The sequence below is a fragment of the Rhincodon typus genome, chromosome 4 (assembly GCF_021869965.1).
Source record: "Rhincodon typus isolate 14 chromosome 4, sRhiTyp1.1, whole genome shotgun sequence".
NCBI lineage: Eukaryota > Metazoa > Chordata > Chondrichthyes > Orectolobiformes > Rhincodontidae > Rhincodon > Rhincodon typus.
In genome coordinates this window covers 216,575-231,939 of record NC_063335.1, presented here as the reverse complement: position 1 = coordinate 231,939, position 15,365 = coordinate 216,575, and the positions used below count along the sequence as shown (strand labels likewise).

General features: G+C 41.9%; 1 protein-coding gene across 1 annotated transcript in view; it reads right to left on the bottom strand.

Annotated features, from left to right (window-relative positions):
- The window catches only part of LOC109917578 (eukaryotic translation initiation factor 3 subunit E-B), a 33,090-nt gene extending 17,976 nt beyond the window's left edge, over positions 1 to 15,114 (bottom strand). The window contains exons 1-3 of the mRNA XM_048595602.1: positions 14,982 to 15,114; positions 11,819 to 11,936; positions 6,412 to 6,529 (exon numbers count right to left, since the gene is read on the bottom strand). Of these exons, the coding sequence (XP_048451559.1) occupies positions 6,412 to 6,529; positions 11,819 to 11,936; positions 14,982 to 15,071 (326 nt within the window). The 5' untranslated portion in view covers positions 15,072 to 15,114. The remainder of the gene's footprint in view (positions 1 to 6,411; positions 6,530 to 11,818; positions 11,937 to 14,981) is intronic.
- Between the last annotated feature and the right edge of the window lie 251 nt (positions 15,115 to 15,365).

Sequence of the window (15,365 nt, the reverse complement as noted above, 5' to 3'; positions counted from 1 at the left end):
AGAAGGATGGGTTAGTAAATTTGCGGATGACACCAAAGTCGGTGGAGGTGTAGATAGTGCGGAAGGATGTTGCAGGTTACTGAGGGACATAGATAAGCTGCAGAGCTGGGGTAACAGGTGGCAAATGGAGTTTAATGCGGAAAAGTGTGAGGTGATTCACTTTGGAAGGAGTAACAGGAATACAGAGTACTGGGCTAATGCTAAGATTCTTGGTAGTGTGGATGAGCAGAAAGATCTCGGTGTCCATGTGCATAGATCACTGAAAGTTGCCACCCAGGTTGATAGCGTTGTTAAGAAGGCATACAGTATGTTAGGTTTTATTGGTAGAGGGATTGAGTTTCGGAGCCATGAGGTCATGTTGCAGCTGTACAAAACTCTGGTGCGGCCGCACTTGGAGTATTGGCGTAAAGTTTTGGTCACCGCATTATAGGAAGGATGTGGAAGCATTGGAAAGGGTGCAGAGGAGATTTACCAGGATATTGCCTGGTATGGAGGGAAGGTCTTATGAGGAAAGGCTGAGGGTCTTGAGGCTGTTTTCGTTAGAGAGAAGAAGGTTAAGAGGGGACTTGATAGAGACATACAAGATGATCAGAGGATCAGATAGGGTAGACAGTGGGAGCCTTTTTCCTCGGATGGTGATGGCTTGCACGAGGGGACATAGCTTTAAATTGAGGGGTGATAGATATAGGACAGATGTCAGAGGTAGGTTCTTTACTCAGTGTGGTAAGGGCATGGAATGCCCTGCCTGCAAAAATAGTAGACTCGCCCACTTTAAGGGCATTTAAATGGTCATTGGATAAACATATGGATGATAATGGAATAGTTTAGGTGGATTCAGATGGCTTCAGATTGGTTTCACAGGTCGGCGCAACATCGAGGGCCGAAGGGCCTGTACTGCGCTATAATGTTCTATGTTCTATGTTCTATGATTCAGGTGATCATCTACACAAAACCCCGAAAGTTACTGAAATGTAAACTATGGAATTTTAATGTATAAATTTTCATGTCAGTTGCTGTAAGCTTAGTTTTCCAAGGTTGAGCTGCTAACTGTTGAATATATGTGGCTGAAGTTAATAATTAGCTTGCAGATATTGGTAACCATGGTGATTTCGTTCAAAAAGCAGTTATTTATAAGCTTATTCTAAGAGTGGATGGGTTTTGTGCAATAAGCTACTTTTGTTTACGACCTACCATGGTAAATGGGGTCCTCAAAGGTTTGTTAGAGTTCTGGAATCCATTTCCTTCAGCTTGAGAGAGACCCCTTTACGGAGAGAGAAACTTTTAGTTTCACTTTTAATTTTGAGTAATGTGTTAGTCCTGGGAAGACCTTGGAACAGGATGGCTCCACAGAAAAGTGCTTCTGATAAGGGAAGAATATAATATGTTAAGTTCTTAGAGTGAAGAGTTAGTGTTGGTTCCAGAGCAGTCAAAAGCAGGTCATCTCGAATAAAAAGCTGGTGCAATGACAACCACTTTGATTGTCATAAAAATCCACCTGTTCTCTAATGCCGTTTAGAGAGAGACATCATTTCCTTTTAAATTTTTATTTTTAATTTTAAAAAGCTCTTCACTGCCACCCCCGAACACAAGCATGTTAACCAAAACTAGTCAAGGACTCGAGGGCAGAGGGTGACTCCCAATGTATTCCCTGACTTCAATATCTTTGAAATAAAGAGAGAGAGAGAACAGGGTCTCACCATACTGAAATTGCTGGCCTCACCCTGAAACCTACCATCAACCAGACACACTGACAGAATCCTACATCAATGAAACTTGAGCTGCATTTATTGAAAAGAAGTACAAAAGGGCTACTTATTGCACTACGCACAGGTAGCAGGGTAAGCAGAAAAGCCACGAGCTCAACAAAATCACTGCACAGTACCTAGAACCAAAAAAAGTTAACATCTTTAATTACTTCTTGAATAGTCAGGACAAGACCCATTTGTCTATAGCCCCTCATTGTAGGTTGACCTTTAGTTCTAATTGCAATTCCTCACACAGAAGAAACCGAGGGCTGTGCATTGCCCTGTATTTGATGTGGCTTGTCAAATCTATTAATGACACCTTCTACAGAGTCGGTCCTACAACTTTGATCTGCAAACATACATCCGAAGCTTCTCATTTCATCTTAAGGTCTACAATCTGTTGGTACCTCTCAGACCCAGGAATTCAATGGAATACTTTCTTTAATGTATCGGTAAAAGTACACTTAATATAATTATAAAAAATACACACATAATTCCTTGGACCATTCATCTACATGGTAAAATAATTTAGTAGTAATACTTATAATTGGAAACAGCAAATAATGTGCAGGATCAGAACTAAAAAGCAGATACTTCTGAAAAAACAACCTACCAGCATTTGAAATGTTCTCCAGATGCAGATTAATAAATTTGTTTCATAGAAAAATATAGAACACTTTGGCTTTGAATAAATTGAATCAAGTTCACTCCACTGCCCAGATTTAAACAAACAGCTTAAATACGAAATCGCTACTCCAACCTGCCCTTCAAGAATTGAAAAATTCTGGAAGATAATTCATAAAGAACTATAGTCATTTTGTTAGTGCATAATTTGCCATGAGATTTGCAAATTAAGAATTTATCAATATTTGCCATACAATATAAAACGAAACCATATGGTTTGTGTCCATGCCAGTGTTTTGAAAGAGTGACACAGTTAGACACATATCCTGGGTCTATTCCCATCGTCCTGCATGTCTTTTTTCTGTTTTCCTTGTATCTAGTTCCATTTTGGATCGATTCTGCTTCCACTCCTTGGGTTGTGCATTTGAGATTGCAAAAACTTGATGTATTAAAAGGAATGCTCCTCATCTCACCCTCCCCAGTTCTTTTACCTATTAACGTAAAGGTTTTGTAGGTGCACATCTTTTACTGCGAGATGTGCAACAAGAGAATAGTGACACAGTTTCCGTTCAGAGTATTGAAGAGTAAATAAATAAGGTTCAGTAGTTGGTGGCATATATAGCAGCACAAGATGCATAGCTCTGTGTTTATAAGTAAAATGGAGTGATAAGCTTCAAATCTGTTCCCCCCATTTCTCCCCTCATGTCAACAAGGGAAAAATGTGTTAGCCAAGATACTAGGGTGTACTTCATAATTGCCGAGGAGCCCAAAAACAGAATTTTACAGTACAGAAGGAAGCCATTCGACCCATCATATCTATACTGGCTTCCAAAACAGTTACCCAGTGAGTCCCAATCTCTTGTTCCTGATTTACAGCATCCACAGTTCTTTTGGTTTTTATTCCCAATCTCCGGCTCTCTGTAATGCTCTAAATTTATTACTTTTAACCATATATTCAGCTCTCTTTTGAAGCTCCTATGGAAGCCACCTTTACCTTTTTCCCAGGCAGCACATGCCAAATTCTAACAGCTCTTTAAGTAAAAACGTTTCTCCTCATCTCAGTCCTAGCTCTCTTGCTTACAATCTTAAAATTGTGCTCCCTAGTTACTGACATACCATTTGATGGAAACAAAACATCCTTCTGTACTCTGTCAAAATTGTTCATAATTATGAACACCTCAATAATGTCACCTTTTCGACTTCTTTGCTCCAATGAGAATAAGCCCAGTTTCTGTATTATTACTTGAATCTAAAATCCCTCATTCCTGGTGTCATTCCGGTAAAATCTCCTTTGCACTCTTCCAGGGCTTTAAGATCCTTCCTTAAATAGAATGCCCAGAACTGAACACAGTACTCCAAACGTGTTCTGACGAATGATTTGCAGAGGTATAGCATCACTTATAAAGTCTAGTTATACAGCATGGAAACAGACCCTTCCGTCCAACCAGTCCATGCTGACCATAATCCCGAAACTAGCCCCAGTTGCCTGCACTTGGCCCATATCCCTCCAAACATTTCTTATTCATGTGCTTATCCAACTGTCTATTAAATGTTCTAACTGTACCCGCATACACCATTTCCTTGGAAAGTTCATTCTGCACATAAGCCATACCTCTGTAAAAAAAAAAGTTGCCCCCATGTCTTGTTTTAGAATCATTCTCCTCTCACCTTAAAAATATACCCACAGTCTAGAAATCCCCCAACTTATGGAAAAGGCACCTGCCATTTACCTTATCTATACCCTTTGTGATTTAATAAACCTCTACAAAAGTCATCCCTCAACCTCCTACACTCCTATGAAAAAAATCCTAGCCTATTCAGCCTCACCTTATAATTCAAACACTCCTTTCCTGGCAACATTCTGGTAAATCTTTTCTGAACCCTCTCCAGATTAATAATATCCTTTCTATAACAGGGTGAGCACCACTGGACACAGTATTCCAGAAGAGGCCTCATCAACATGATGTCCCAACTCCTCTACTCAAAGGTCTGAGCAACAAAGGTAAGCATGCTAAAGATCTTCTTAAATACCCTACCTACATGTGACGCAAACCTCAAAGAGTTACATACCTGAACCCTTCAGTCTCTCTGTTCGACACCACCACCCAAGGTCCAATTTTTAATTGTATGGTCCTGCCCTTGTTTGTTTCACCAAAATGCAATATCTTGCACTTATCCAAATTAAACTTCCTTGCTTTTATACTCTGTGCCTCTAATTATAAACTCTAGGGTCCTATAAGCTTTCTAAAAAACTGCTTCAACTTGCCTGGACACCTTCAGGAGAGTCATGTACGTGAACCCCGAGGTACCTCTGCTCCTGTATCCCCTCAAAGTTCTACAACTGAACGTATATTGTCTCTCTGCTCTCCTTCTACCAAAATAATTTACCTCACATTTCTCAGCGTAGAGAAAGAGAATAACATCACTGAGCCATGATTAAACATAAAAGAATAAAATTCAGCTCATTAATTCCAGCAAGGTAGCCCATCTGATTCACAAATGTCCTTTACCAATGGAAATCTGCCATCCTTCCCTGGTCTGGCCTACATTTAACTCCAGACCCATAGCAATGCAGTTGTCTCTGAAACGGCCTGGAAAGACATTCAACTGTGTCTTACTACATAAAAAGTCTAAAGAAAAGGAATGAAACTGGACAGATGACCCAACTTCAAACTCGGCACCAGAAAATACAACAGCAACCCTGGCTGTATCAACCGTGAAAAATTCTCCTCACTAACCTCAGAGGACTCGCGCCAAAAGTGACAGAAGTGTCTCACAGGCCAGTCATGCAACAGCCTGATATGGCCATACGCATTATAGACAATGTCCCAGGCAATGCCACTACCATCCCTGGTTATATCCTGTGGCATCAGCAGAGCAGACCCAACAGAGGTGGACGGATGATGATATACGGTCAAAAGAGAATTGCCCTGGAGTCCTCAACAATGAATCTGGACCCCATCCTGTTGCATGGTATCAGGTCAAACACGGACATGAAGTGTCCTGTTATTATTCCTCCCCCCACTTGGGTGATGAGTCAATATTTCTCCATGTTGAACATCACCATTAGGCCACCACTGAAGTACTGTGTCCAGTTCCAGTCACCACACTTAAGGAAGGATGGGAGGGTCCTTGAGAGGGTGCAGAGAAAATTTACCATGATGTTAGATTTTAGTTACCAGGTTAGATTGGAGAAGCTAGAGTTGTTCTCCTCGGAGGCAAAGGAAATTGTGGGAAGTTGATAGTTTTGAACACAATTATATCAAGTTGATATAAAGTTTATGGACACAAATCTGAGGTTTAAGCAAAAATATTAACCACTTGTGTGTTAGTGACATTTGAAATATTACAAAAACAAATACTGTAATTGTAAATTGTACCACTCACCCATTCGACTCTATCAGTGCCATGAGCAGGTTTGTCCATCTAAGTCTACTTCAATCTTGAGAGCTACTGCGGTCTGTGGTGGGCAGGTGTGAGTGTGCGCGTGGCCGGGGTGCAGTATTTGACCTGCTTTGTTGCTTCCCCCATTCAACCCCCAATTCAAAACTGACAGCTTACAGCAACTGCTGCAGGAAAAGATTACTCATTTCTTCAGGTGCAGCACGTTTAGAAAGACAAAGCCATTCACGGCACTAGTTGTAGACAACATGAATGAATGGTGCTATCTGCGAATTTAAATTTGTAATATGTATGTAAAAAACACAAATCTAACATACGATGCCTAACTTAAAAACAAGACGCCTCAAACAGGAAAATATTTTCCGCACATATAATCAATTCCATGCACCAATTTTCATCTGAACACCTACTACTAAATGTTGAAATGTGTCAAGTAGAACAAGACCTAACCAGAAATTACAAGTGCAGCAGCTTATTACTGTGCACCCTTTTCAATAGGGCAACGTGTTTAAAAATCAGATCGCACAGTTAGCACTTAAGTTATCACTGCTGCTCTCTACATACGACACCACGAAAAATATCAACAGAAAATGCCTACGCTTCTAATTATGAATGCATTATAAGATTCATATTTGCTTACCTGGTTGATTGCATTTGCCTGGTTGTTTCCGGATCCTCAAACATCTTGACAATTGGTTCAGTTTCTGACTGAAGCTGTTTCAACTGAGCAACAACAGTGGTGCGCTTCTCTCGCAAGGCTGCGAATTCAAATAGATCTGTTTCACACAAATGATCATGGGTGTGGGCTTATACAAGGCAACGTCTTCAAAACAGAATTTTAATTCCTCTTGAACTCTCTTTAAAGATTAGATACAAGCGATAGTTAATTGGACAAATATAGTTGTTCCTATTTTAAGACAATGTGAATGTTAATTTCCCACTTACATTAAGTTAGCAGACGAGTTCTCAACAAATATTTGCTCTAAACCTTTCTTCATCGTCTGGATTTCATGATAACAGAATATGGTAATTCCTCTTCGATCTACTCACTGATACAGTTTAGCCACAACTCATTGCATTATTGCCTCAGAGTCAGAAAGTTGTGGATTCAACTCAACGCTCAGGGATTATTGCACTCATGGTACAGTTTTTCTGAAAATGCCATTACACCAAGCTATGTCTGCCCCCTCAGGCAGATGTAAAGCATCTGACAGAAATTTTTTTAATAAAATGCCCTGGACTTCTCCCATTAAAGCAAATGCACTTAACACATCAACTGGTAATTACCACAATGCTGTGAGCAGGAGTTTGCTGTACACATTAGTTGGCGTATTTCCTACATTGCAAAGAACTACGACTTTGAAAGTATTTCATTGGTTATAAAGTGTTTTCGGGGGCCCCAATGTCATACAGTGCATAAATGCAGGACATGACAGAAATGAAAGATGCTAAAGAATTGCAAAGTAATACAGAAATGCAACTTTATCTTTCCTTCTTGCAGATATCCATGAATCGTAGTGAATGTTATGACAAAGTTATGGCGACCCAGCCATGATAATTACAGCTACTTTAAGAGAATTCTCAAAAATTGCATTTTTCCCTATCCACCTTTGTCTCAAGATTATAAATTTCCACCACCCTTCCCTGTATGGGTGCATCAAGGCTATCAAACCACACTCCTTTACGTGGATGGCTCAAGTACTTCTTGATTTTCACTGCAGCTTGGAATTTAGAAATGTTATTACTGAGCTCTGTGACAGTGTGATCAAGTCAAGTAAAGTGATAGTTTGAATCATGATTCAAACTGTTTGTAACATCTGTAAGTGCACAAAAATCTGCTCATGCTATTTACTGGTTCTGAAATAGATTTTAAAAAAACATTTAGGGCACAGGTTCTAGCACTACGATTAAACATTTTATGCAGTATATTTTTAAGCCTTTCCATCTTCAACAATGATCAAAATTAACTACAACAGCTGAAATTCAGGCTCTGATCCCTGTAAGCTATTGATTCACAGACCTGGTAACTTAAGTGATGAGAATGGCAAAAGCAACAAAATTATTACATGTTGCTTAAAGGCAGATACAGTCTACAACTAGAACTGGAATTTATTTCCATAAACCCACACAACAGAAGGGAGGACTAGGAAGGGCACAGCTCAAATCTCAACCCCCGTCAGAGAATTAAAAAGCTGGCAAATGTCCATCATGGTACAGCAACAGAAAGAAAACCAAGAAACAGTAAGTGGCATTGGAAGACCAGGCCAGGGAAATTCCTCACAGCTCTTCACTTTTGGACAGGAGCAAAAACAAATTTAACAAGAACGTTTCCACCATGAATACACAGATGCTTTTCCTACTGTGTATGGAGAGTGGATTCCAAGATTACCAGCGAACAGAGAAATTCAATGCAGATCTCTGACAATGTCCACAGCTTATTTGAAGAACATGAAACTTAACAGTTATTAGCTAAGTTACTAGGTAAAGTCAATTGACTTTCCTGCTTTGGTTTATCTGGACATTGTCACTGTTGATGTTTGTTGGATCATGCTATGTGCAAATTCACTGCAGTATTTTCCACATTCTAACAGTACTTCATTATTTCTCTTTATGCATTCATGGGATGAGGGAATTGCTGGCAAGGCAGCATTTATTGTCCATCCCTAATTGCCCAGGGGGCAGTTAAGAGTCAACCACAAGGATCTGTTCTGGGTCCTCTTCTATTTGTGATTTTTGTAAATGATTTGGATGAAGGAGTGGAAGGGTGGATTAGCAAGTTCGCGGACAATACGAAGGTGGGTCACGTTGTGAACAGTGCGGAGGGCTGTTCTAGGTTACAAAGGGACATTGATAGAATGCAGAGCTGGGCTGAGAAGTGGCAGATGGAGTTTAACCCTGAAAAGTGTGAGGTGATTCATTCTGGAAGGACAAACTTGAAAGCAGAATACATGGTTAACGGAAAGATTCTTGGCAGTGTGGAGGAGCAGAGGGATCTTGGGGTTCATGTTCACAGTTCCCTGAAAGCCGTCACCCAGGTGAATAGAGTTGTTAAGAAGGCGTATGGTGTGTTAGCTTTCATTAATAGAGGGATTGACTTCAAGAGCCACGAAGTTATGCTTCAGCTATACAAAAGCCTGGTTCGGCCACACCTGGAGTATTGTGTCCAGTTGTGGTCACCTCATTACAGGAAAGATGTGAAAGCGTTGGAAAAGGTACAGAGGAGATTTACCAGGATGTTGCCTGGAATGGAGGGAAGGTCTTACGAGGAAAGGTTGAGAGAGCTAGGGCTTTTCTCGTTAGAACGACAAAGGATGAGAGGTGACTTGATAGAGGAGTACAAAATGATCAGAGGTATAGATACAGTAGACAGCCAGAGACTTTTTCCTAGGGCGGAGGTAGCTTTTACGAGGGGACATAGTTTTAAAGTGAAAAGAGGTAGATATCGGGGAGACGTCAGAGGTAGGTTCTTTACTCAGAGTGGTAGGGGCGTGGAAAGCATTGCCAGGGAGGGTAGTGGAGTCGGCCTCATTAGGGGCATTTAAGCGGCTATTAGATAGGCATATGGATGATAGTATAAGGTAGCAGTGGAGGTTAGATAGACCTTAGGTTTCCGGTAAAAGTTCGGCACAACATCGTGGGCCGAAGGGCCTGTACTGTGCTGTACTGTTCTATGTTCAACCTCAACCTCATTGTTGTGGCTCTGGAGTCACATGTAGGCCAGACGAGCTAAGGATGACAGTTTCCTTCCCTAAACAGCATTATCTTTAGTGCTTTACAGCCAATAGGTGGTTGAGAAAGATGCTAGATAAATAAAGTTCTCGCTTTGTAACACAGATTACAATCATAACAAAACTGGTTTAAGAGTTAGTCTGATACATTCCTTATCTATTACTTTTCAACCTACCATCAATGAGCTTCAATTTTCCAATCAGCAAATTACACCTCACATCAAATTATAGACAAGATTCTTCTAGGAACAGGATGGGTGTTAGCGGTTGCTGAACAAAAACAATCCACAGACCTGTTTACTTGTGATGAGCATTAATAACACAACTGAAATGGGGTTTGGGGCGTCGACAGACACTGGGTGAGAGGATAGCACGTTTCACAGTGCAGCCATGACCTGAAGGCATATATACAGATCAATGGACAAAACTTTCTTACTGTAGTGTTAAACACATTTGCAAACAACTTAATTATTTCATTGGGGTTCACATGAAAGAAAACATCAAGATTGTGTTAAGAATATTTATGGATATCAATCAAAGGTGCAGAAAGTGGAGTCTGGATGCAGATCAGCCACACCCAAAGTGAAGTGAAAAAGGTGCCAAGAATAAATGGTCTCTTTTAAGCAAGTGACAAGATTTACGCTTGACGCTACCAATGCTGCCTTTTCAGCAACGATATAAAGTTGTTCTCACTTTCTGTTCATCTACAGTGAGTTTCACGAGTGGGCCCATAAATGGCAATATTTTATGGCACTCAGACCACCACCCCTCTCCCTTTCCACAGGGACCATTCATTCTACGATTTCCTCGTCAGTTTCACACTCGCCACCAATTTCTCCACCACGCCCGGTACCTTTCCCTGCAACTGCATGAGGCGCAACACATGCCCCCACACCTCCCCCCTCACCTCCATCCGAGGCCCCAAACAATCCTTCCAGATCTGGCAGAGATTCACCTCATCCAACCCGATCTATTGTATCCGTTGCTCCCGATGTGGTCTCCTCTATATCGGGGAGACCAAATGCAGACTCAGGAACTGGTTTACAGAGCACCTGCGCTCTGCACACATCAACCAACCCAACCTTCAGGTTGCTGTCCATTTTAACTCCTCCTCCCACTCCCCTGGTGACATGTCCATCCTTGGCCTACTACACTGTCGGAGTGATGCCAAATGTAAACTGGTGGAACAACACCTGATATTTCGCCTTGGAGCATATAGTCCAATGGCCTCAACACTGACTTCACCAGCTTCAAAATCCCTCCACCCCCAGCCTTATCCCACGTCCAGCACCCTCCCCACCCCCTCCTCCTCACCTTCCTAATCTGACCTAACCCATCCATCTTTCTACTCACCTATCCCCTCCACCCTTCGCACAGACCAATCACAATAACACGCTACCTGCATCCAACTATCATCATCTCTCCGAGTCTTCCCCCAGCATCCCCCACTATTTATTTCTGGGCTCCCCTCCCCCTCACACATCCTGATAAAGGATTTCGGCCCGAAACATGGATTTTCCTACTCCCTGAATGCTGTCTGACCTGCTGTGGTTTTCTAACCTCACATCTACAAACTCATACATAATTGTGGTGACTCAAACTGCAAATTATCTCTGGCTGGTTGTGGTACTTCAACTGCATATTGAGCAAATTCTGCTGTGTATGTACATATTCTCTATAGTTATTTATAACATGAGACACACATGCATCACAAGGCAAGGATACAGAAAACAAAAAAAAACTGCTTTATAAGCAGTTATTCCTGGAGAAAAACATGCCAGGAATGGAGGACATTGTTGCTGTGAGGTTCATGGGCATCATAGATCAACTATTTGTTGAGGGAAAAGAAATCTGGCTGCTTAACATAGGCCTTCAGGATGTCTGACATGCACACTTTTGCTTGCTAACTCCAGCATAGAACTGCTCAGTTACAGTCAACTCCAAGGTCTGCCACAGCACACACAGTGTCCTTTCCCTAACCTGTGGCTCATATTCTTACTATTCCTTCTCTAACTGAATAATACCTGCTGCAAGTGGCAAGGGAGGCAGTGCAGCAGTTTACACTAGATGAGTGGTATTGAAATATACTCCATTCACCATGCAGTTGTATATTAGCTATTTAATTTTCCAAAAACTACAAAGTTGCAGTTGAGAAGCATATATCTAATCTAAACACTAACTTTGTGGAATAAAATCTACAGTTCCATAAAAGTACATTTCTACAGGCCAGATAATGAATTAATGTTTTCACTGTCTGAATTGTGAAGATTTTACATTCTACATGCCAAATTATATTCAAATATATTGCATACAACTCACCTTGTGGAATTTCTTTATCAGGGTATAGGTTCTTGTACACATCCATAGCAAAGTCAACCATATTAGTGTCACTAAGAAGATCCAGTTTCCCTTGGAGGAGTTCCTTTTCATTGTAAATCTGTAAATAGAATGGGTCAAATATTTGTAAAGAATTATTCAAACTTCACATGGTATGCTGGTCAGACAACAGCTTGAGCACTGCATCCAGTTCTGGTCAGACCACAGACGAGTGTCATGCTCAGTTCTGGTAAGATCATAGCTTGTATCTGTGCATGGTTCTGATCAGAGCACATCCCAAGCAGTGGGTTCAGATCAGATCAGTCCACAGATCAAGAAGTGTTTTCAGTTCTGACCAATTAATTGATGACGTACCGTATCCAGTTCTTACCACTGGTCAGCCGCTGCATCCAGCCATCACTATTACCAATTTATCAATCCAGAATCTACACATGACAGTATCAAAATGTATCACTAACTTCCCCGAAAGGCCACACAATGAACAGTGCATGAAGGAGCACAAATTCAGTTATCAGAGTTGGATTCAGGTAGGCAACAGTTGGTACAATAAAATTGACTGATGTGCCTACAGGTTAAGAATGACAGAAAAAAAGGAGCAAGGCATCTGTCGTTACAAACAGTAAAACAAAAGTCCCTGTTCCTTGCCATGGGACAAGTGATTTGTTTGGGGTGGGATGGGAGATAAAACAGGGTCACTGAGATCATTACCAGTCAGACAGCACACAAGCACTCAATGCATGTGGGAAAACGCTGATGTATTAGATAGGCCTGTTCTTGACTCAGTTTTCTTTGCTCGAAGGAAATCAATGGTAGCTTCTTCCGTTTCCCTACATACAGTACTTAACTCTCCATTAATGCCATCATCTGAGTAAATCTTCTCTGTGACCTCTCCAAGGGTCTTGACACCTTTGTCAACATGCAGTACTCCGAATTCTACACAATAATTTGACCAAGGTCAAGTCAGTGATTTAAGTGGTTTTGTTGTTATTGCTTTTTTTAGTTTTGCATTCACTGTTCCTATTTTAAAAGCCAAATAAACCACTTAAGGTATTCTTATACCTCATCAACTTGCCCCATCACTTTTGAGGATTTATGAATTTTTTTTCTGTACCTGTGACCTATTTTATAGTTACTGCTATGGAACATTGAGAACAGGAGTAGATCCTTCTATTCCTCAATCCTACCTCCAACATTTTGTTACCTGTCTCTGATCTGGAACTCAAATTCATATAGCCACATTTACTCCATATGCATTTGCAGGTAGCATTCACACAACTCTATTGTTCTCCATCATGAAAATGTCAACCAATCCACAGCATCCACTGACTTTTGGGGATACTTTTCAAATTAAAAATAAAGTCAAAAATCACACGACCCCAGGTTATCGTTGAACAGGTTTATTTGAAAATGTAACTTTCGGAGCTCAGTTTCTCCTTCAGGCGTAGTGCAAGAGAGAAGGTATAAGGCGTAGAATTTATAAGCAGAAAAGTACAACCCTAAAACTGGCCGCGCCTTGTTGACTCTTCAATCAGTTAGGAAGGAGACTACCGATTGAAATTAAAAATAAATATTGAAAATACTACAACCAAAGATCCCAGCATACTTCAAAACTGCATTAAATGTGACATATTATGTAATTATATACCGGACAAAGTGAAGCCAATTTTCAGTCTACAGTCACTCTTCTTGTCAAAAATCTGAAATTAGACCAGTCTGCTTGCAATCTCAGGGACAACTTTGACCTGCATTCAAGTTTCCAGCCTCATGTTTAAACCATCACTACGACCTCCTATTTCTACTTCTGTAACATAGCTCCCTCAGCTCACATGCTGCTAAATCATGCTCATGCTTCATCCATGTCTTCTTTTCATCTCGACTTGACTACTCCAAAACACCCACAGTCGCTTTCCACTTTCTAACATCCATATAACTTAAAGTCATCCAAAACTCTGATGCCCATGGTCTAATCTGAATTCGGTCCATCATTCCAGTACTTGCTCGCCTTCTGCTTCTGAATCAAGCAACAACTCAACACTAAAATTCTTATCCTTGTTTATAAGATGTCTCCACAGGATCTTACCTCTCCTGATCTCTACAATTTTCTTCAACTCCACAACCCTCCAAGATCTCTTCCCTTCTCTAATTCGGGCCTCTTATATCCCCATTCATCATTATTCCACCATTGATGGTGAAACCTTGTGATTTCCTGGGTGATGATCTCCACACTCCTACTTATATCAGAGATCAGGACAACCTAAAGCAGGCATCTCAAAGTACAGGAGACATACTACCTGTGGTGCCTTTGCAAAACCCTACAAAGCCAGTAGTAAGAAAACTGGTCCAACAGCAGGATTCATTCCTGAGCCAGCATCAAGGCACTAATCAGTCAAAACCAGCTCTCCGCTGGGCAGGTCATATCACTCACCAGACTCACAAAGCCATTTCACTCAAAACACAATTTTAGAACACTCCAAGGAGAACAGGGAAATGTTTTAAAGATGTTCTCAAAGCATCCTTGAAGAAATCAAAAATGCCCACTAAGTCAAGGGAGTGCCTAGCTTGTGATGGATCAAAAACGAGAAGTTTCACTCAAAAGATATCGTCAGAAACTTGGAAAGGCAAAGTTGAGGCATCAGAGTCAATGCACACAAATCTCCAAACTTCACCTGCTCAGCGTGTGGCAGATCGTGCATTGCGTTTATCAGCCATGTCAGAACACATCAAACTGGAGTGGAAGCAAGTCGCTTGCTGATCTCGAGAAACTGCGAAAGCCAGGCGACGGTTATACCTTCAGGTAAGGTCTGAAATTCCCTCTCCAGTCTTCTGCCTCTCTATAACTTATTCGCCTCCGTTACCGCATTCACTTGAACAAATTTTTGGTTATCTGACCAGGGGCATCTCGTGACGAGGAAACGCAGAAAAGCAAGAAAGGTGATCGGTAAAACCAGATGCTCCGGTGTGGGAATCAGGACTCCGCACCCTGAACATAGCACAGTGCCGGGGGCGGGTTCCCCACTCCAGGGCTAGGCCCGGCCTTGGGCCTGTTTCACGTGCAGGGCCCTGAGAAGCCTGGAGCTCCGCTCTGGTACCGTTTCCGGACTCCCGGAGCAATATGTGCGCGGGGCGAGGCGATCCGAGACTTTACCTCTTTAACTGACAGGAACTCAAGCAGCGGGAAGACCAGGTGCCGGTCCAGGAAATTAGCGATTCGCATCGTTAGATCATAATCCGCCATCTTGGGAAAAGGAAAATTCAAAAGGAAACAACTTTATTGACAGCGACTTGTGCCAGGTACGGCCCCGCCCATCGCCCGCCCGGCCCCGCCCATCGAGCGCCAGGCCCCGCCCATCGCCCGCCCGGCCCCGCCCATCGAGCGCCAGGTCTCGCCCATCGAGCGCCCGGCCCCGCCCATTAGTAAAACCCCGCCCTTCCCCTGTCAATCTAATACTGCTCGAGAAAAAAATCTTTTACCCCCTCCTCCTGGACACCACCCCAAGGCCTCCTACCCTCCCCCGACCTCTTCATCTCC